The 23,416-nt window shown below is 34.7% G+C and overlaps 3 protein-coding genes and 1 pseudogene across 4 annotated transcripts; 3 read left to right on the forward strand and 1 right to left on the reverse strand.

Annotated features, from left to right (window-relative positions):
• The first annotated feature begins 2,441 nt into the window (after positions 1-2,441).
• Positions 2,442-4,096, forward strand: LOC106359621. Of its 2 annotated transcripts, XM_013799287.3 has the most exons (4): positions 2,442-2,661; positions 2,766-2,930; positions 3,012-3,531; positions 3,630-4,096. In XM_013799287.3, the coding sequence occupies exons 2-4, from the start codon at positions 2,780-2,782 to the stop codon at positions 3,970-3,972; spliced, it is 1,014 nt and encodes a 337-aa protein (XP_013654741.2). In that variant the 5' UTR covers positions 2,442-2,661; positions 2,766-2,779; the 3' UTR covers positions 3,973-4,096. The 2 variants fall into 2 exon arrangements, with proteins under 2 accessions (XP_013654741.2, XP_048595562.1); XM_048739605.1 differs by lacking the exon at positions 2,442-2,661 and having other exon boundaries at positions 2,688-2,930.
• A 1,396-nt stretch (positions 4,097-5,492) lies between these two features.
• LOC106360736 (protein NUCLEAR FUSION DEFECTIVE 4) lies at positions 5,493-8,364 on the reverse strand. Its single transcript, XM_013800389.3, has 3 exons — positions 7,897-8,364; positions 6,993-7,807; positions 5,493-6,127 (listed from the first exon to the last, which is right to left on the reverse strand). Exons 1-3 carry the CDS (start codon positions 8,227-8,229, stop codon positions 5,656-5,658), a joined length of 1,620 nt encoding a protein of 539 aa, XP_013655843.1. The 5' UTR covers positions 8,230-8,364; the 3' UTR covers positions 5,493-5,655.
• An 8,652-nt stretch (positions 8,365-17,016) lies between these two features.
• Positions 17,017-17,865, forward strand: LOC106360740 (iron-sulfur assembly protein IscA-like 1, mitochondrial). The gene is made up of 3 exons (XM_013800392.3): positions 17,017-17,278; positions 17,355-17,472; positions 17,555-17,865. The coding sequence occupies exons 1-3, from the start codon at positions 17,086-17,088 to the stop codon at positions 17,655-17,657; spliced, it is 414 nt and encodes a 137-aa protein (XP_013655846.2). The 5' UTR covers positions 17,017-17,085; the 3' UTR covers positions 17,658-17,865.
• A 1,372-nt stretch (positions 17,866-19,237) lies between these two features.
• On the forward strand, positions 19,238-23,148 carry LOC106360741 (annotated as a pseudogene).
• Positions 23,149-23,416: the final 268 nt, after the last annotated feature.

The following is a 23,416-nucleotide window of genomic DNA, read 5'->3' on the forward strand; positions in this document are numbered from 1 at the left end:
TGAAACTTTTACGTTAGTAGATAATGACATGTTGTATTGTTGCTCTGTCCCTAATGTAGTCTGCATAAAAGTTTATTATCAAACATGTTCTTTGAATAGTCAAAGGTTTATATAAAAACGTAAAGAATTTGTAGGAAAAAAAAACTTGTGGCGAGTATCTAATACATTACTAGATATTTGTCACATTAAATAGTAGTGTAGTTTCGGAGATTTTTATTAGAGAATGGATGTGATTTGTCAGATCTTTAGATGTCATTGGAGCCATTGAAAAGGAAAGGTTTATTGAATGGATTTTTATTGCACTGCACTACTGCTATATGTGGTCTTGTTTTGCACACGATGAAGAAAGTTAATCTGTGGCGCAGATATGAATCTGTAACCATTGTTATGCGGTCTACTACCACATTTTACAGGCCCAATTGCTTTCAGTTATGATTGTGTTTTCAGTCTCTAGTGTTCTCGTTATTTTATTTTGTCAAACTCATATACTGAGTTGTCATGATTGGTTTGTTCTTGAGTCCGTAGCTCTTGCATGCGAAAAGCAACCCATTCTTGGGTTATAGCAGTGTTGCATCGATAGAGAGATTCTCGGTTCTCATAGCTTCAATAGATTGGAAGCTTTTTAACGAGACTTGTAGAGTTCCCTAACCTATGGTTGATTGGAAAGAGTGAAAATGGTAATCTAACATTTTGGTGGTTTTCAATTCAGCTGGTTTTAACCTTGACTAAGATCTCTGAACTATGGAAGTTTGAGGTTTATTAGTTTCTTCAATTTAAATGGTGCTTATTACTTACAGTTTTTCCTACTTTGTACTTTTTCGTACTGGTGCATTTCTGCAGGTTTTGTTTATGTAAGACCAGTTTGGTCAAAAACTCTATAATGGAATGAATGATTAAGCGTTAAAAAAATACTAGTCAAAAATAATAATTCATAATGGAAAGCATGAGTTCAATTTTTTTTCAAAAAAAATATTAGCTTAATCACATTTAGTTGAATCTCATAATTAGATGGTTTATTTTTGATGAACGTTTCTTCATGTATATATGTCCAGTTTTGATGGTCATACTTTTTATGTATCATACTATATCATATGATAACGCCGTCTTAAACAATTTAATAGTTTTGGATGAAACATAAAATATTGACCTTTTTACATACATTTTCCTTTAACATTTTCTCATTGCATTTAAAAAAAAATTGAACCACAAGAACTTTTTGGTATTAAATTTTTTTTGTAGAAAAATGTGTCTTTTTATGAAAATCAGGTTTTTTAAACGGGAAAATTGGAAATGGTGAACCATACATACTTTGTTTTGTTGTCTTTATATTAGGTTTAATTTATTATGAACTCTTTTATAGTTTTATTATAGATTTACCAACTATTTGATAAATTAACATAGTGAAATAAGCTTTTATAATCCATAAAATAACACTAAAATTTTTCGTGGACCCATAGATCCATGGCAAATATCTATGTTGTCATGAGTAAAAATCTGCCCTGCAGCCCAATAGTGTAAACAAACTCGGCCAAATTAAGAGAATAGCAAGTCGGCTTAGGAGATGAGGAAAGAAGTCGTCAGATTTACTTATAAATACAGCTTTACATTTTCTTGCAGAGTTTATGGTTCTCTTAAAGTTTCAATATTTTGGTCTTGTAATCAACCTTTGATCTCCATAAATGTTTTCAAACAACACACCACTGAATTCATGCTTTCATCTTGAACACGCCGAGTTCAGATTTAACACAACACTAATTGCATTTCATTATGTACACTATTGAGTATCGACACATTTGTAAGTGATTTTATTGTTACTTGTATACTAATGTGCTTCTAAAATTTGTTAGATGATCTACTCCTAACTCCTAGTCAATTAACTGGAAATGGAATTTTGATACTCGAATATAACATGTTCTTATATTATACAGTATTAGTTTTATACAAAAAGTAGGTATCAGTGAGATATATTATTCGGCCGTCTGGCGTCTAGACCGTTTGATCGACGGATGTTTATGCCGAAATGTTGTTGACATCCATCACCGGTACTGTCATGGATAAAACTGTATTTGTATTTCCTCGACCTAATAAACTTGAGACACCAATACTTGTTTAATTCCATCATGGAAGAAGCATTAATGTCCTTTCGACATATAACAAAACAATCTTTTTAATTCGTACGTAACAGATTCAAATGCATGACTTTCCTACATTACAAAACCTCTTTTCTTAAATCAAGAAAGTAGCCGAACATCTCCAAGAGACTGCAAGAAGAATGGTTCAGGAACAGCACACATCGACTAAAACTTTCTTCTTTTTATTTTATTTCACACTTCACGTGTTGTGTGTGGAACTGTGTTCACATTAGTTACAGCTCAACACAACTATATTCATACAAAGTCTTGATAGTATTAACTGCGTAGAACCAATACCTTCGAAACCAATAACTATAACCCAAAACCCATTTAAAAAACAAACTTAAAGAATGAAATATTTATTGCTCAGCACAAAAGGTTAGGGAGATAATTAATAATCCATTACAAATCTTGGAGGCAGAAACATTAAAGTTCTTGAGTCGTACGAATACTCTAATGTTCAGACCATAGACTAAAGTTTTTTTCTTGTCATTGTCAACAACCTCATTTAATATTTTAGCAGTTGAAGGTTGGAGAAGAAGTGATGCTTTCCTTTTTATTTACACTTTTTTTTATCTTATAGACTTCAATAACTTCTCATATTATTCTCTTCTTCTTCTTTATTGCTTATAGTTCTGAGATATCAAATGGATTCAAATCATACTATCCTCTTTGTGGCCTTTCTTATTCTGTGCTTAACTGTGAATGGAGTTACCGGATATGCCACGGTCACTGGCACGGTGTTTTGTGACCAATGCAAGGATGGAGAGAAATCTTTGTTCGATTTTCCCGTCTCCGGTAAGTAAGAATGACATTTGTATACACTTTGTGTTTCGCTGTATCTCTGCTTTTTCGTTAGGATTGTGTTGTTGATTGCAGGAATCAAGGTTAGTGTCACATGTTTGGATGAAAATGGACAAGTCTATATGTCAAGAGAAGAGACCACTAACTGGCTTGGAGGATATGTTATGAGGTTCGACGGGACACCTGATCTAAGCAACTGTTATGCTCAGGTTTCAGACAATGGAGCTCAACAAGGCTCAAGTAGTAGTTGCAGCATCGCTTCAGGTCCTGCGCAGAAACTTAAACTATTGTTTAGTTTCTTTGGGATTGAAACGTTCGTTGTTGATGCCCTTCTTGCTCAGCCGGTTCAGCCAATGTCTTCATGTCCTAAACCACCACCAGCTCCGGTTATGCCTCCTCCTCAGGTCCCGGTCATGCCTCCTCCTCAGGTTAAGCTTCCACCTTTGCCTCCAATTGCTCAAGTCCCGGTCTTACCTTCTCCTAAGGCCCCGGCCATGAGTCCTCCTCCAGCTACATCGCCACCTCAGTTTAAGCTTCCACCTTTGCCTCCAATCCCTCCAGTTCCATTTGTAGAGCCCTCAGCTTGTTGTCACAAGTGAGCTTTCTCTTTAATTCATTGCTTTTTACTTACACCCATAAAAAATGGCCAACCCATCTAAATGACATAACATTTTTTCTTTGTGACTTACATAGGTTATGGATAAGACCTGAGTACAGATGCTACTGGAAGGTGATAGGTCCAGACACGAAGGTCGCGGTCGCGTTTGGACTAGTAGCCGGGAGGAGATATGGTACTGATATGACAGTAGGGGAAGCGCTTAAAGGGAGAGGAGAAGCCTACAAGACTCTCCTAAGGGAAGCAACAACTGCATTACTCAATTCATACAACTCTCTTGGCTTTCCTTATAACTCCGTTGCTGTGATCACATATACAAATATGGCTCTCCTTGGGAACTCCCAGCACGATGTTCTCATGACAGCTATCCGTTTCATCAAGGCTAACTCGGGGACATGCAAATTCACAGACTGCAAGTGATTTCAGTGTTTTTATTTTTATCTTTATTTAAATACTCTACACTTTCTTATTTTCCCAATGTTCTTGGGTCCTTTTGTAACTAACACCTACTATGAAAATCTACACTTGGATTCATTATATTTTATGAAATATTGTATGCCCATATGGACAAACACAAACTATTTCCCCACCGGCGTCAACTGTCGAAGGTATTAAGCCATGTCTTTGCTTAAACAAAACTCTTCTTCTAATGTTGTTACGTACTCTGTCTATTTAAGCCATGTCTTTTCAGTTTTCAGAACTCTTTTTTTAGAAAGTTTTCAGAGCTTGTTGTTATTTTCATTTCTTACGTCCAGACCATATTAACCGCTCAGTACCCTTTTCTTGTAAAAAGAAATAATAAATAACTAGAATTGGTAATAGTAAAATCTCATTCAATTTTTTTTTTTTTTTTTGAACACAAACTTACTTTCATTCATAATCAACTTTCTTCACTACAATAACAAGAGGGAATTAACCATCCTCTTTTACAATAAGCATAAACACCAGCATGTAAATAAGCTAAATAAGATAGGTCTTCAAAAGAAGATGACAGCGGATTCAAGACGATGCTTGAATGCGTCGGGAAAGCCTTCACGACAAAGTCGTACAGCTCGAGAATAGTCACATTAAGTGACGTTGGAGTCCAGACTCCATCTACGAGAACTACCGAGGTAATCTCGCTTGTATCTTCTGGTCCCGTAGAGACCGCTCCGCAAGATGACAAAACGATGAAGAAACTGAAACAAACGCTCGGCAACAAGTCCGAGGAAGCACCTCTTGCCATTGGAAGAGTGTATGGTGGTAAAGGTTTCTCCTCGTAAGAGGAGGATGATCGAAATAAAACAATCCCCCGTGAACTCATTGAGCTCTGTGAAAATCTAGCCCGAACCCAGGCACCATAGGAAGCTGGAACCCAAAGACTCGGATCTGAACACGTGGTGTTTATGGATCTGTCGCCGGTTAGATGAGGAGCAACAGAGCACAATGGCCTGTGGAACTCAGGTCTCCTCGAAGACGAAGAGATAAGGTGTGACAGTTGAATACGAGGCTCCATACGCGGTTGAAAGATTTGGACCAAGTCGACAGCTTGGCTTGATAGACGACAGTCAGATGGAGGTGCGACGGGATCTGAACCCGAACACCATAGCAGAGCGGCGGCGAGAGAATCCTCTCGACTCATCGCTGGAATAAGGACCACCTGGAGTGGAAGGACCGCTGAGAGATGCACAACGAAGAGTTGAAGCTCTCGTCTCCGTCGTAACATCCGTCGAGATCTACTTCCTCCGACAATCCACAGAAAACGAGCTGGTAACAAACAAAGCGAGAAGTGAAACAGGAAGCAGAGAGTGGTGTTGAGGATCAGCATCAGCAAGGAAACCCCGCGCCGACGGGAAAATGCATCGCCGGCGCCGGAGCACATGGTTCTTGGAGGCGCCTGGGAAATCGTGCCTGGGAGAGATAATCTTCGAGTTTTACATTCAATTATATGACAAAATATATGAACAAAATCTTGAAAAGTTTATGCTAGTGTGCGGTGACTCTGACTACAAGTACAACATTGTATCATGAATGAAACCAATATATTTTTCATGTAAAAAACATCAGTATCTCAAACTAAAAAATCGTGATGAACAATCTAGTGCAATCTAACTAGAACAATTATTAACTAAGGTCACTGCCAGAACTTTTGGCCTTTTTGCTAGCGTGAATCTTAGCATAAATCTCCTTTGTCCTATAAGCCAACAGAATATCTAAACCGACTCCAATAATAGAAGCTGAAGCCATCACCAAGAAGATGAGACGGTAACAATGAGCTCCGACGCAAGTGTTGCCCCCACCAGGAGTTGGTGTAGCCTCTGCATCGTAGAGGAACCCAGCGAGAAGACCAGAGAAGAGGAACGAGCCGAGTGGCAAGTTAAGTACTAAGATGTTGTAGATGAGACCATAGTATTTGAGACCAAAGAGTTCTGATGCTGTGGGTACGGTAATAGCTAGACGGACACCATAACAAACTCCGACCACCATTGAACCGATGTAAAGTGAATTGGGGACAGCTAAAGCCATTAGTAGATACCCTACAGCCATGAGGATTTGAGATGCTGCGTTCCATAGTGGTCTTGGTGTTCCAGCTTTCCTATAGAAATCAAGAGTAAAATTCACACTATTTGTTCAGTAAAGTTATTAAATCAGCACGCTGATAATGATCTTCTCTCTTTTTTGTTGATCATGAAAAATCTATGCACGTAAATAGTTTGTAAACATCTTAAAGTTTGTAAAGAATCTAGAGGGGGACATTCACGTGGTGAGGAATTAAACAGTGTGGTCCTAATAAAAAGAGCAAGATCGCTGGATTTGGACTTATCTATGCACAAGAACAAAAAACTATTGAAATGATCAAACAGAGAAATCTAAAAGATCTGTTTTCTATAATTGAAAAGTCAATAAGTGGAGAAAAATGCAGACAAACCATTGATTGTGTGTCCATGGGTGTAGATGGGTTATAGCTTTCTAATTAATGTTAGAACGGTAGTGAAAGCTTAACGATAGCTCCGTACCAAAAATACCAACCACATGAAAATAAAGTGAATAGTAAGTTGCGGGCGGATACAATTGTATGGAACATAAAGTGTCGGCAAGTGCTAATTGGAAGATGGTGTGTAGAAACCTAACCAAATAATTAGACTTTTTGTCAACTTTGAAAATAGTTAGATATTAATCAAAAAAAAAATTAGTATTCACAAAAAATAATCAAAACTTATTTATGTCAAAAAAATTATTGTTACAATTTCAATGTATTTCTGTTATTAATTAATCTCTTTTACCATTATACTAAATTTTTTAAAATAAAAGCAATAAAATTTTAATAGTTAAATAAGGATAAACTAAATATTAACTATTTTCTTAATAAGTACATTTTGATTTATATGCTTTTTCAAGAAAATAACTTTATCGGAAATAACAAAAAATTGAAAAGGTGACTGAAGTAGGAGGAGACTTACTTGAGAAAGTGTTCGGAGAGTGTACCGGAGAGAATACGACCGAAGAAGCCCCAAATACTAGTCATGGAGACGAAGATCGAGACGTCTGTGTAACCAAGTGCAAGCCCAATCTGGCCCATGTTGTTCATCACTGCCAACCCAGTCCCTACACCACACAAGAACGAGACGAACAGCACCCAAAAATCCACCGTCAGCATCGCTTCCATTATCGTGTGTTCTTCTCCCAACACCGGCCTCTTCCTCTCCTCCACAGGACTCTCCTCATCTACAACTACTTCTTCCTTCTCCGCCGATCTCAGCAGCGGTTCTTGAACCCGTCCTTCCACGTCTTGTTCTTCACCGCGGTTCAAGCTTCGTATGAACGAGTGGAAAGGTATGGCGATGGGAGAGAACAAGAGGAAGAGAAGTACGGAGGCGAAAACGACCGAGAACACTCCGGTTTTGATTCCGATGATGTCGTAAGACTGAAGGTACACAGCCACAACGACGGCTAGGATGTTGAACACGGCGAAGTAACGCGTCTCTTCGCTCTCCTCGTCGGCGGAGGAAGCCGGAGGGATCTCACGGAGGAAGAAAACCGCCGTGAGACAGACAGCGAAAGGCACGACGGCGAGTAAAACGAGAAACGACGCCGGATCGTTTGAGAAGAGAGCAGTGCAGAGATCGGTGAAAATAGCCGTGCTTAGACCGACGTATCCTTTCAAGATCCCCGAGACCGGACCACGGTTTCGCCGGAAGTTTCGTATGCAAGTAACAAGAACCGCCGTGTTCATCCACGTCGTGCTGTTTCCTCCCATACAGAGGAATATACACATCTGAACATTACAAACCCTCAGAATCAAGAATTGCGCTAGTATAAATTCAAGAATATTATTTTTTTTTTTTTTAATAATATTATTTGTACCTGCCAATAAGGGAGAGGGGTGATGGTGCGGCTAACGACGAGCCATTGTACACCATAGCCAAGAAGACCTTCTAAAGAACCGATAAGGAGGATCACTGGAGTGGAAAGACGGTCCGAGGCGAGGCCAGCGAGGATTCCAAAGGCTTTTCCGACGTCTTTAGCGACGGAGAGGTTGTTGAGCTGGAGCTGGTTGAGGTTCATGAGTGACTTGAGAGCGCCAGAGTAGTTGGAGAAAGTGTAGTTGTTGCCGGAGATGGACTGAACCCAAACCGCCGTCACAAATCCAAGCCATTTCAGTGCAGAAGAAGAAGAGGGAGATCTCAGAATACCCATTGTAGAAGAAAGAAGTTCAAGAAGAAGAGTGTTTTGGATGTGGAGGCTACAATTAAGGGAGGTTTTATAGAAGGGAAAGGGGAAATCTTTTGTTTGTGTGAGTGTTTTTTAGTTTAATTAAATTGTTGGTGTTTTACATTTTGTAAACAATTGTTTTTTTTTAATCATACAAGTGGGGAATGAGAATAGAAAAGGTACGACGGCGACATGTAGTACGGTTAAGAAGGTGTGCAAACCGTGGATACATCACGACATGGAATATTTAAAAGACGGTGTGCTCATATTATAGATTTCTTAGTCGTTTAAAACAATTAAAGTAGGTGGCCAACTAGGCTATGTTGCTAGCCGTTGCTGCTTAGAATGTTTGTTCCTCCAAAGCTTCATGTTAGACTCCTAATGCATATTGTGTATGATCCCATCTATACAGGAGATGTATGATCAAAACAGAGCTAAAATAGTTAATAAAGTGCGACATGAACTATTACAGAGAAAAATGTATGACGTGGACTGAATTAAGTGTTTTTCAAAGTACGATCTAGGCCTGGACATTTTATCTGATACATGAACCCGTACCGAAACTCGAAATGAAAAACCCAAGCCAAAATCCAAACTAAAATAGTAAAATATCTGAATATGATATAGAATTAGGAGAGATTGGATATTCAAGCTCAGACGGGTAAAAATTGAACCCGAATAGATATCCAAACATAATCGAGTATATATATACTAAACCCTCTATTCCTAGTTTGCTTTTTTCATTTTATTCAAAATATTTATATTGATGTTGCATATGACTCAAGATCAGATAATATACATATAATTATGGACAAAATGATTTACTACTCATTTAAAATGCAAGTCAAACTTCTTGTTTCATGCATTAACAATAGTTGCATCTAAAATTTCAAAATAACAATTTTTAAAGTTTTATCTCCAAATATATAAATAGTCTAACCTATTAAAAATTAAAAAATCAGTTACGTTAATGGTAAATTTATAAGTACAAGAAACTTGGGTAATGAAGAATTTGATTTCTTTTTTCAAAGTCTAAATATCCAAATCCTATCCAAAATAACCAAACCCGAGCGGGTTCCAGACTTCAATACCTATAGACCCGAAATCTTGAAATATTCCGATCCGAACTCAAACGGGTACCCAAAATGTTATGTCTAGTAGAGTCAATAAATAAAAATTTACTTTGGAGCATGTTAAGAGAAGTAGTAGAGAAAAAGAAATCGACCTTGCATAAAAAATTGACTTCTTTGGTGGATAACACAAAATGAAAACTTCACAAACAGATCGAGATGAAGCCAATTTAGTGGGGCAGAATTGGAACACCCAACCGAAAAATATTTGAAAAATCCATTGAAAAATCTAAGTAAAAATTGAGTCAAATTTTAACAAATGAAATGAAGAAATACAGCCACTTTATTGATGAAATACAAGATTAAATATTGAAGAACTTAATGGTGGTAATGATATTAAATGAATCTAGTATAGACATGTAATGGACAGTATGAAGACAATATATGGTATTTATATTGGTTCTACGAAGGGTTATAGCGCCTTGTCATATACACGAGAGATGGTTAAAGACACTCATGCGAGTGACTAGGATAAATTTATTTTCGTATCTATACAAAATAAAGAAGGCCGTTCGATGTACAATTACAAGATTTTTTTTTTTTGACGTCGAAAGACTATTCTATTACTCAAGTTTGAGGTGGTCTGGATAACCAAACCGGAATAAAACAACCAATAAAATGTTACTCCCTATGGAAGGATCTAGCAGTCTTAGCTAAAAAGTCTGAAATCTGATTGCGCGCTCGTGGAATATGAATGATGTTGAAATCCGGGAAGCATATTTGTAGCGTCTCTATCCTCTCCAATTCTGTCGCAAAGCTTGGCCAAGCCTGAGGTTCCTTTATCATTATAATCAGTTCCTTAGAGTCTGTCCCGAAGCTCTGGCATGTTGAATGTTGAAGCATATATTCTCCATCGCCCATCGCAGTGCTTCTACTTCCGAATGCAAAACCTGATTTGCGTCGAGTGAAATTTCTTGTCCCCATAAGTTGAATGTTCCCATAACTGTCCATCTAGAGCCATCCACATTCACTAAAGTGAGCAGAGGATGTCCAAGATCCATCTAACAAGCAAATATTACCCAAGCTTATGACTTGGGGTTCGTCAATATTGTTATCTTGTATCACTGGTTGTACCACTTCGTTGGCATCAAACCAGGCTTGGCATTCACTTCATGCATGTCGAACTAGCTCCAAAGGATCTCTATCTACCCCCTAAAAACTTTGTCATTTCTAGCATTTCAAATATACCATATTATCCAGGAATAAGGATTTATATTTTGTTCTGACTCGATAATGTTGTTTTTCCTCCATAATAGGTAATCCATATTTGTGTAGATGCTTGGTACTGGAAATATACATGGGGTTCTTGGAGTTGATAATAATGATCAAACTTGGAGAGCTGACGGACATTCGAATATGGCATGGGTTACAGTTTCTTCTAGTTCTTCACATCTTGGGCAGTAGTTGTCACACCTCATATTGCGTCTTGTTAAGTTCCTCGTTACTGTCACATGACCAGTTAACAATTGCCATATAAGATGACATATCTTCATAGGTGTCTTTACCTTTCAAGCAAAGGCTTCGAGCTTAGTGATGCTTGGTTCAAAAACTTCATTTTCTTCCGCTGTCGTTAATAAATTTTGAGCCACCCAATATCCAGATTTAATTGTGTATTGGCCATTCCTTGTATAGTTTCAACAGGATGTATCACGATGATGAATTGAGCTTATATCCAAGCTCCTTATGAATGGTATGTCCTCCGGATGTACAATTACAAGCTTAAATGTGATAATCAACAATCGTTTATAAAATTGGTGTTATTGGGAGTTGTATTTTTAACCATTTAACTCATAACACAAGATTTTGAAAATACTACTTAAATACCTTAAATTTTTAGAATCATTATATCAATGTATTTTCATATAATTTCACAATAAACAAAATTCTCTACAACTCTTTCCAAATTTAACAAATCTCCTAATTTTTAAAATCAACAAACTTTATATAAATCTTACTCCTACTAACACCCCCTTGAGCATTTAAAAGTTATTTTGCAAGTTTTTTTTAGGAAACACAACTAATATTCCCACTCTAACTCCACTGGACTATAATATTAAAAATCTGACTAAAATATACTTTACAAGTGTATACATTTCTTACTCTCTCTAACCTCCGAAATAAAATTGAAATTGGATGTTAATAAGAATAAAAAATTATTTTTAAAAAAACAGGAATAAGATTGGATCTGTCTTTGTAAATAAAATACAACCAACGCTGCATTCCCCTTAATTTGGAGGCATTCTACAAGTGGCCTTAGATAATCTCGAAAAGCCATTACGAAAAATATAGATTTATGAACAGCGATATCTTTCTTTAGGCAATTTGTGTCGTCTAATTTTTTATAGAGCCATGTTGTACTAACATTGAGGGAAAAAAGGCATCGCCCTGCTTGCTAGACAGAATAAAACGTGGCATAATAGACAACAAAAAAAAAAACGTGACATAATAAAAATGATTGTACCTTTTTAAGATCAACTAGATTATGACCCGCTCTTAAAAGAACGGGTATATTTTTTGTTTTACATTTTTTTAGAAATTTAATTTTTATATTTGTTTTTTAATTTTTTTTTAGAAATTTGATTATCATATTTTTGTTTTTATTTGTAATTATATTTGTGTTTTTATTTGTAATTATATTTGTGTATAAATCTTAATCAAAATCTATATTATAAAATAATATCAATTCATAAGTTAATCCGGCATACGCTCGGCTCTTTGTAATCATATGCCCGTATAGTTGTTTTTTGTAATCATATTTGTTTGTTCTAGATTATATTTACATAACATTTTTCTGTAATTTTTTCTTATATGTTAAAGAAATTTAATTTATATACACTTATGGTAAGTAAGAATAAGAATGAACGAAAGGCGTTCTTCGGGCTTCTAGTATGGTTATTCTAACGTAGTGGTAAGTGTTTAACTGAAAAACATACAGTTATATAACGTAGGATTAATTTTTTTTTTACTTGTTGATAACCACCCTAATGTATTGGTGATTGTTTACATAAAATTAAATACAGTTATGTAAAGAGAATAATAAGTGGCTCATTAAATAAATAAAATAAATAATTGGACATAACATTTATAAATAGATACTAAAGCGGAACAATCCATTTTTAGTCTGTTTACTTGAAATTTGTTTTGATATTTTTAATAAAATAAAATTAATTTATTAGTTTAACTTGGTTTATATTTCAAAAATGTTTTGTATATTTGATTTAATAACCCGTGAAAACTACAGACATGAAAACATAAATAGTTATCTGGTACACTATTAAAGTAAGATATTATAAATATTAACTAATTTTAGATATATTTTATTAAAATAGATAATAATTTTAATTGTGGCCATGTTATATTAAACGAATAGTTTAAATTCAATTAAATCTTATATATTGATCTAAATTTGAAATATTGGTCGTTTGTTGTAAAAAAAGAGTACAGATAATGGTTACATTAAATATTTGATAGGTTAATTACAAAAACCAAAAACATGAACCAAAGAACTAAATATCATAAATAGAAGAATTGGCTGTAATATTCTGTGGATGATAAATACCATGGTCCCAATTTCAAAACAAAAACATTATACCATGGGTCTCTAAAACTTGACAGTGGCCTTCTCTGACGACGAAGAGTATCATAAAACTTAGCATTAAAATTTAGTTGTAACGTGTAACCGTCTACTATTATATGTTACTGAAGTATGTATTAATAATTTATTTTTACACGTTCAAATATATCTGATAACTTTCGCGTATGAGAGGAGCCCGGGAATGTTGGAACTTAAAAGGGAAGTTACAAAATATTTAGATTTTCAATTGGTAATTTAAATATAGGTCTAATGGCATAATAAATAATATTCCAAATATTGATAGAGATAAAAGAAATAATAGTTGGACCCTATTTTTCTCAATGGGTCATACTGCTGTTTTAATAGAATAGATATATTTATGAATCAAGAAGACAAATATATCCAGCTGTTTTTGTACTCTAGACAAATAAAATTGAAAGTCAATAATTTGAACTAAACTAAATTATTTATAGCAGATTAAAAGAAGAAAATGCTGAAAATAAAACAAAAAAGAAATAAAATAATTTTTGGACTTTTCTTTTCAAATAAAAAATGGAAACATATAAAATATCTAAAACAAATTAAGTGACATTACGAAATATCTCATTGTATTGAGGTCTAATTCAAAACCTCTTTACTATTATTCCAATATATATATATACAAATTAATAAATGTTGAATACGAGTATTTTCAAGAGAAAATTATAACTTTATCTCAAATCTGACACTATTTTTTAAATTTATTTTTAAATGTCAACTATTTCAATAAATATTTTAAATATATTATAAAATACAAAAATATCCCTCATAAATATTTTAAAATTATTTATAAAAGTTTTAAAACACAATCCCATGCACCCACTAAATACTATATCATGAACAGTAACCACTAAATCATAGATGCAAATTTTAAAGTGTTTTTGAAAAATAGTATCCTATTCAATGTATTTAAAACATGTTTTTATATTTTCAATGCAATTTTAAGTTCTTTTAAGCTTTCTTTAGCCCAAAGAAGGTTCTATATATGCCAACTATCTTTATTTGTTAGTGGAGGGAAAGATCACTAATTAAGTAATTTAAAATGTTTTAAAAATTGTGGAAAAACAGAAACATATTTGTAAGAGAAATCAGATCATATAACCATACCAATATCAAAATTTAGTAAATGACCATAATAAGTCATGTGCTATGATAAATTTTGTATATATTATGTATTAATTTCTATATTACCTTCATGTATGTTGATTAATCTTTTTTTTTCTTACATGTTTCCTCCCATTTGTTTAATTACTTATATTCCTTTTGATCTGGTGTTGAGAAACTCTACGAATTAATCTTAAGAAATGTTAAAAATTTATGAAAAAATCAATAGAGATAAACAAATATTTACAACCTTAAGATATGTATTTATACTTTTCAAAAACTTTTTTTCCTTTTTACTATATTTTACTGGTGCGTTAAAATTTAAATCACTATTAGAATCAACATTTAGTAAATGCAGTCAATCACCGCAAGTTTATTATAAATTTTACCATAATAGACCATTTAATATATTATTGATAAGAAATATATGATCTGTTATTTGTGTTTCAAATCCTATTTCATATGTTCATTTTCAAGTTAGATTCAACAAAGTATATAGAAATTGATATATAGTTTGGCATAATGTGGCAAAACTCTATTGACTAAACCTTTTCCGATTATGGAAATAAATAAGAACATATATGATGAATAAAAATATGCAATTTAATCAAGTGGCAATGGTCTAGTGATTCTTGTTTTAGGAGAAATTGCTCTATATGTGTAAGTTCAGAGATCAATTTTCTTCAAATGTGAAATTATTTAGCTATTCACATTTGACTAGTCCATATAGTAACTTGTTTTACACCTATTAAAAAAACATGATGAATTGACTATTTGATAGCAATATTCATCTTTGGGAGATTAATCGGGTGATAAATGTCCATATCAGTTCTTATATTAATCGGGTGACAAGAAACGATGCAAGTTGTAGTTTGTAAATAATATCATCCAAAAGAAATTAATTAATTATAAGGTGGTAGGGGTAAATAGATTGACAAAGACGGTTGTTATCTTCTGAGCCATTCAATTGATTTGCCGGAGAAATTATCACAATTTTGGTTATCCCAGTTTCTCAAAAACGAGCAAACCGTGAACCGGTTCTCAAATAATATACTCCATTTTTTTCAAAAGTGTTCTCAATTAATAAAATTATTAAATTTTTTATTTGATATAAATTTTTAGTTTTACTAATTAATGAAATAAAACAAGGGTAAACTATAGAAAAATGTTTAAAAAATGCATTGGAAATATAAAAAACATTTATAATGAAACAAAATTTAAAAACTAAAAAGACACTTAATATGAAACGGAGGGAGTCTATGATTTATTTTTCTTTGGATCTACTAAAATTAAATATATTAATTCTTGTTTTTTTCAAAAAAATATAGTAATTCTTTTCGACAAACAAATATAGTAAGTTTTATATTTTGTAAAATCATTGTGTTTAAAACATTTCCTGTCAAAGGGTTTGGTTATTAAAAGAAAAAAAAAATTACAACGGAAAAGAACCACGACCACAAAGGTCCTAGGACTGTAGGAGTAGAGAGATGCGTTAACAAAAGAAACCCTCGAAAACTCAAATTATAGAGAGGAAAAAAGAAGGGAAGAATCCATTTCCTTTTTTTTTTGTCAAGTAGAGAGTACATTTCCTATTAAAAGATGTTTGGAGAAGGCATCAAAGAGTGTACCAAAGATCTTGAGGCAACCCATTTTTAAAACTCGACTAAGTCCCTTTGAATATGAACGCAATAATCTAGTTTATTAGACAGAACTAGCATTCCCACAAGAATAAACGCAATAATCAAGATTGCGTTTACTACATTTTTTGCCTTCTAAATACAACTAACAATTCGTACTCAATTCGTTAGCTTACGATATCAAAGATTGGACGTTCATAAGAAAAAAGAAAAAAAGTTATCACTTAACGAGTGTACAAATTGGTTTCCTCTTCCTCATCCTATAAAAGTACGGGCAAGTGTTTTTTTTTATAGTTATGAAGTGTAAGGTACAACGTGAAAAGGACTGTAGCTTGTTTCCTTCGATTTGAAAGCAATTTACAAGTGACTTTAGACGTTCACCAAACGCCGTTAATTTCTAAAAGCTCTATAAGAGCAGAAAAATGCTTTTCAACAGCATGCAAATTGTTTAAGAAACCATGTTGCAACTAAGGTCAAACAAATAATAATAAAATATCACACCGTATCTAATCAAATCTTAATGCTTGACCGAGTCACATGTGCAACAATCCCTTGCAACTCAACCTGCATCAACATCTTAAACTTTCACGAAAATCAAAATCACCCTGTCATCAAACATTTTCATTTCAAATTTTCCATTAACAGATTCCATCTTGATCTATCTTTCAAAAGACGATCAATAGCAACACAAAACTTTAAGCAATACAGATCAACCTTACAACCTCAAAATCAAAACGGATCAAACCTTTATTCTCTACACCGAGAACCTGGCTTTGTTTGGGTATTCGACCTAGTTTCTTCTTGATATTTTTTAGGTTCAATATTAGCTTGATTAGGTTGATTGAGCTGATCTAAACTTAGCAAGTAATAGAACTCAAGAAAACAAGCATACACATACGAGATTTGTTCATCCGGACTTTGTTTCCTACTATCCGCAAGACTCTCGAACCTTGATTATTGATTGATGTGATACAAAAGACTGATACCTTGTATTGCTTTCAGACTTGAAATGAATGTATTCGGTTAACCAAAAAAAATAGACCATTTTTTCCGGTAGCTACATGACACTAGCCTTTACATATTTATTCGAGATTATTATATACTCGACATTCTGCCCCAAACAAAATTCCATCGAAGTTTAATTATAAAACAAATAAACCGAAACCAAACTACCCGAATAAAATCGAACCGATTATTTAATTTGGTTTCAATTTTCCAATAACCGAAATTATCCAAATCGAACCGGAGCTACCAGACTTGTCTATTTTGATTTTTCTTCTAACGAAAGGAGACTTTAGTCTGATAAATCACGCCCGTAATAAAATATATAGCTTCTCCGAGGATTCGATTCGATTCGATGAAGGCTGCTCGAGTCTTGGCGGCTGCGGCGGCGAGGGTTGGACCGGCTATAAGGAAGCAAGTGTTAACCATAACGGACGAAGCTGCCTCTAGGGTTCAACACCTATTGCTCCAGAGGCAAAAACCTTTCCTCCGATTGGGCGTTAAAGCAAGAGGCTGCAACGGTTTATCATATACCCTCAATTACGCAGGTAACCACCTCTCACAATTGATTTTATCTTATAAACAATAGATAGACTCTGATCTCCGCGAGGGTATTGTTATCAGATGAGAAAGGGAAATTTGATGAGCTGGTGGAGGAGAAAGGAGTGAGGATCCTTGTGGAACCCAAGGCCTTAATGCATGTGATTGGAACAAAGATGGATTTTATAGATGATAAACTAAGGTTTGCAAACTCTTATCACATTTTTATTTCAAAACTGTAACAATATTTTTTTTTATAAATATTTCTGTTTGTTTAATTGCAGATCAGAGTTTGTGTTCATCAATCCAAACTCGCAAGGTCAATGCGGGTGTGGTGAATCTTTCATGACAACATCTACTTCCTCGAGTGCTAAACAGTGTGGATAGTGTTGGCTGCTCCACCATCATATAGTATTATTACATTGTTACTATATAATCAGTCGTTGATTGGAAACAAGTCCGGTCGCTGCTCATAGATATTACTGAAGCTTGTGATTTGTGGAGATCAATTAATGTATTCTTTAGAACACAAAGTTATAATAAAGTGTTGGATTATGTAAAAAGTAATTGATCTTAGAATCAGGAGTTTTCGCTATGTTGATCGATCTGTGGGTGGTTGTGGGATCAAAAGCTGCCTCTTCATAGTTGATATGTGTTCCAGTGAAGGAAGTTTTAAGGCAGGTTTTGGTTGAAGTTACTCTTTAACATTCAGACAAAAGCGTAACTAAACATAAAGAATGGAAACCTGTAATTTATTTTGGATGCAGTGTGAATAGAGCTTAATTTGTTTTCGCAATGTATATGGTGACTTAGAAAGCTGTTTGAATGAAGTAAATGGAGATACTGATACCAAAGATGAGATTCTAAAGACAAACTTCAAGGAAAAAAAAAAGCTACATAGACAAGCTCATGCCTGTTGATTTAAGACAATACTTCAATTACTCAAAAGTAAGAAAAATCAAACAAGGTGCAGGAACCAACATAATAACAAGATAAAAGAAATATTGCATTGTATCACAAGCTAACAACACCAAAGAACTTTCCACTCCTTAATCGTTGAAGCTGAGTAACAGAACCAGGTCTCTTCTTCCTCCACCACCAAAAAGCCTCAACAGAAGCTACACTCACCACGACCGCCACAACGACCACCAGAAAAAGGGCCACCAACATTAAGACTAGTAGGACCATATCCACGACCACGAACAAAAGGACCAAAAGGGCCAAAACTAGTGGTGGTCGCCTTTTTAGTATTTGCTCTATAATTTCTCTGAACAGACTCTTCTTCATCATCATCATCAGAAGATGATTCATCCACAGACATGTTGTCTGCCTCGGCCGCCTTTACACTGCCAGTTTTCATCGAGGCAGCAACTTCGTTATTATTTAAACTAACCGATGAAATCAACATATCCACTTTTTCTTCAATCTCCCGAAGACGATGATCCACCTTCTCTTCGATCTTTTGAAGACGATGATCCACCTTTTCTTCCATCTTCTCAAGAAGATCAACCAATCCTTTCAACATCTCTATCACATCAGGTGCTTTTTTCTCGGTTATGTCTTTCTTATGTTTCTCCAAATCATCTCTCGGCTCTCTGTTCACTACTTCCTTTAGATGCGCCGTGGCCTTGATCGCATTCGAAGCTGCTCCAGACGGGGTGGCGGATTCTTTATCCATTGAGAATATGAGAAGAGCGAATCTATAGGTTACAGGGTGAAAGTGGAGATCGGCAAAAAAGACCTAGACGAAACTGGTATTTATAAAGAGTCTTTTATTGATGTAGCGTGCATCCTAAGTCCTATTGTATTTTGGTTTTAAACCTTTTTATTTTTTGATGTAGCGTGCATCCTAAGTCCTATTGTATTTTGGTTTTTAACTTTTTATTGGTTGCAGCGTGCATCCTAAGTCCTATTGTATTTTTGTTTTCTTATTTACCTTTTTCCCCTTCTCGATGATTATATTGGTATTTTCCTTTATTACATTACAAACCAATTATATTGGTATTTTCCTTTATTACATTACAAACCAAATTTTGTTTTATTCCATTATAAATTTCCACTAGGTTAAATTTTATAATTTAAGATATAAAAAAGTAGATAATTTGTATGGAAAATTATGTCCTGAAATATGGAAACTTCAATATGCTGAAATATGGAAAGTTCTCCTAGCCCGTACATATTGTCGACAAGTGGTGCTTCTACCTTTTCAGTGGTTGACCTAGAAAAATATGAACCAAGCTTGGCACTCTCCTTGGTCTCCTGTCTTCTTTTACTAGACCCTTTTCTTGGCTTTTCTCAAAATATATCTATCTATCTCTCTCTCTCTCTCTCTCTCTCTCTGTTCTCACCGACACTTTGTTCTAGCTTTTCTCACCTCTTTCGTTCTTCTCTGATCATAGCACTATAGCAGTTATATTTTCATTTACGAAAATATCAACAAAGTAAGGTCAATTTTCTTTCTTTTCCTTAGAAGTAGATGAGAGAAGAAGATCAGCATTTACCTATAAGAAAAAGTCAGGTCCTTTAATGTAAACTTTTTATATTTCTTCATATTTTGTAGTTCTATTTTTGATCAATATTTTGTAGTTCTATTTGGGCCAATCTATCTGGTTTTATGAGCCGTGTCAGAAGCAGATACAAAAGCTGATGGCACATGGCAGCAAAACTATCAAATTTATTTTGACCTAAAGACAAAATTATATAATAAATACAGATGATTTAGGTGATACTATGTTGTCTGTTAATGCTCATCGTGTATCTTCTTTAAAACCAATTTGCTTTTTAATTATCTCAAAATGTCTTTGAATATTCAAGTGTCTCTCTCTCTTGATTTTGTGTTTGTTTGTATCTGATAGTAGTTGCAACATAAGTTTTCTGACTTTTATATCTCTTACTTCCCTACAAAATAGTATTTTTAAAGAACAAACATCTAGTCTCGATTTATGTTTATTTATATTATAGCGAATAAGTCATTAATTCCTCTGTAATTCGCATTTCGTATTAGTTCTTTGCACATAGGAAGCAAAAGAAAATGGCATTGGAGAAAAACAAAAATGTGGATAATGTGAATTTGAAGCAGAGGAATATTGTCTTGGTTGGAATTAAAATTGATGAAAGTGACAAAGAGGTATTGCAATGGACACTTGAAGAAGTTGCAGAAAATGGAGATTGTGTTGTTGTTGTTCATTTTTGTTCAACTTCTCGTGAGCTCTTCTTCTCTTACTTGTTAAATTTTAATCATTTATAGTTACTCTTTAGTCTTTACTAAGTATTTTTTTGTATGGTTCTGATTTATGGAACTTGGATGATATGATTCAGGTCGTGCCTTGAAAAACAAGTCATCATTGGATCGGTACTTAGAACTTTACAGTGAATTCTACTCAACAAAGAAGGTAGCTTCACGTCTTTTTATGGGTTTATTTCGAGTAAAGACACGATTCTTACCATTGGGTAACAGAGAATATTTGGGGTTTGAGAACAGATTGAGCTCAAAGGAGAAGTTTTGAAGGGAAACTCAGTACAAGGGGTTTTTGTTAAAGAGGCAAAGAGATACAACGCTATGTCCATTGTTGTTGGAGTTAAACATCAAAGAAAATTAAGGTGAGAACTAAACATAGGGAGAAAAGTTTACTTATAAAAATTGATATTCTCTTACTAACTTTTTATATGTTTTATTAAGTCTTAAAGTAGCTAAAGGCTGCGCAAAAGAGCTTCCGCCAACAACTGACGTTTTGGCCATCTACAGAGGAAATATATTCTTTAGACGTTCCAACTATTACCAACCACCTCTTGGTTCGCTTTACATCATTTAAAAAAATATATGTCTATATACCATTCTTTAAACTGGTTGACCAGAAACGGTTTTTGTTCTTCTTGCAGCTCAAAATACAAGTCCAAGACCAAGTTCTGAGCTTTATAATGGGACTTTCAGACAAAGACAACGAACTGAAAACCGAAGAATCGACAGTTAAAAGCCGAGTTCTCGAGATAACAAGCCAAGAGACGAGGAGGGTTTCGGGTAGATCGCTTTCGCTTCCACATGTAGAGGTAATGGACCAGAAACCAGGTTGGCCGTTGCTAAGAACAACCACTTTAGCTACTCCTGTGGTTCAACATCAGACTCGAAAAGTCTCAGTTGTCAACTGGGTCATGAGCTTGCCTGAACGGTTTCCAAATCTGACTTCTCAACAAAGCTTTTGCGATTCACAACTTAAAGACATACTAAAGGAAATAAACAAATGGTTTAGCTATGATGTTCTTAAGACAGCAACATCTGATTTCTCTTCAGGTACTATCTTATAAATCTGTTTTTTCCTATTCTCTATGTCACTTTATGTTCATCTGATTCTTGTTTTTTTCTTTTATTACAGAGAATCTAATCGGAAAAGGAGGATGTAACGAAGTCTATAAAGGGGTTCTTGAAGATGGGAAAGAAGTTGCGGTGAAGATCTTGAAATCATCTGGTAAAGAAGCAGTGAATGATTTTATTCAAGAAGTGAGAATAATCTCTTCTTTGAGTCACCAAAACATCTCTCCTCTGATCGGTATCTGCGTTCACTACAACGACCTAATCTCGGTTTACAATCTCTCATCCAGAGGAAGTTTAGAGGAAGCCCTTCAGGGTTAGCACAATACTAGTCTACTCTTTAAACCATCTTTGACACAACATATATTAAGTATGGCTTATTTAATTTCTGCAGGTAAGCATGTATTGGGATGGGAAGAGAGATTCCAGATAGCTATTGGATTAGGGAAAGCTCTTGATTATCTTCATAACCAATGTTCTAATCCTGTGATCCACAGAGATGTTAAATCTTCCAATGTTCTCCTCTCGGATGAGTTTGAACCTCAGGTATTGAGTACTAGTGACTTAGAACTCGTAAAATATATTAACAAACTCATAACCATTTGAAATTTTTCTTGTGAGAAAAGCTTTCGGATTTCGGGCTTTCGATGTGGGGTTCAAACTCTTGTGGATACACAATACAAAGGGACGTGCTGGGGACGTTTGGATACCTAGCTCCTGAGTACTTCATGTATGGAAAAGTCAGCGATAAAGTCGATGTTTATGCCTTTGGTGTAGTTTTGCTTGAACTCATATCAGGAAGAACTACTATATCGTATGATAGCCCAAGAGGACAAGAGAGTTTGGTCATGTGGGTAAGTGTTTGTTTTTTGGTTACTTGTAACACAAGAAACGTACACTGAAACATAAAAAAGGAGATTACTTGGGTTGCAGGCAATACCGATGATTGAAAAAGGCGATGCAAAAGAGCTCTTGGATCCTAACATTTCAGGGAGTTTAGATGAGGCACAGTTTCAGAAAACGGTTCTTGCTACTAGATGTTGCCTTACAAGAGCAGCTACTCACCGTCCCAATATCAGAGAGGTTATAACTGATTTCAAGTGTTGGATCCTCTGCTCTAGCAATGAATTGCACCAAGATCTAACCATTTAGTCTCGATTTTTTTTTTTAATTTCTGCAGATACTCAAGCTGCTAAGAGGAGAAGATGAGGTAGAGAAATGGGTGAAGAAAGTGGAAGAAGATGAGGACTGTTTCGATGACGATGAGGTTTACCCAAATTCGAACAAAGATTTACACTTGAGCCTCGCCATGCTGGGCATTGAGGATAATGACTCGGTTTCAGTCGGCAGCTTGGAGAGAAGTAGCCGTAGCATATTTTCTTCCTCTTCCTCGCAGGAGCTTCAGTCTTAATTAGGGAGTGTGCTTAGTGTCTCGAGTTTTCTCAGAGATATCAAGCTGGATATAAGTACTCTGACTTGGCTTTTGCTACTACCATTGCGGAAAAGAAATGTTTTTCTTAAGAAAAATCATTGAAACTATAAATAAAAATATACTCAACCAGTTACAAAATAGATTATAAATATGATTAGTTATACAATTTTTGATAAATTCAAAAATTACCCGAAATATAACAATATGTTAGAAACTGAAACATCAAAAATTCATTAAAACATCTCATATTTCACAACAGAAAAAGTATATTAGATATATTAATAGTCCTAAAAGAGGATATGTTCTACAATGTCTTATATATTACAAAATCTCTATAAAATTATTTGAGATCTTAGTCTCTTAAGCTTCGTAGTCATGTTAATTACCACAATAATCAGTTACATTAGG

This window comes from Brassica napus, chromosome A9 (genome assembly GCF_020379485.1).
Source record: "Brassica napus cultivar Da-Ae chromosome A9, Da-Ae, whole genome shotgun sequence".
NCBI lineage: Eukaryota > Viridiplantae > Streptophyta > Magnoliopsida > Brassicales > Brassicaceae > Brassica > Brassica napus.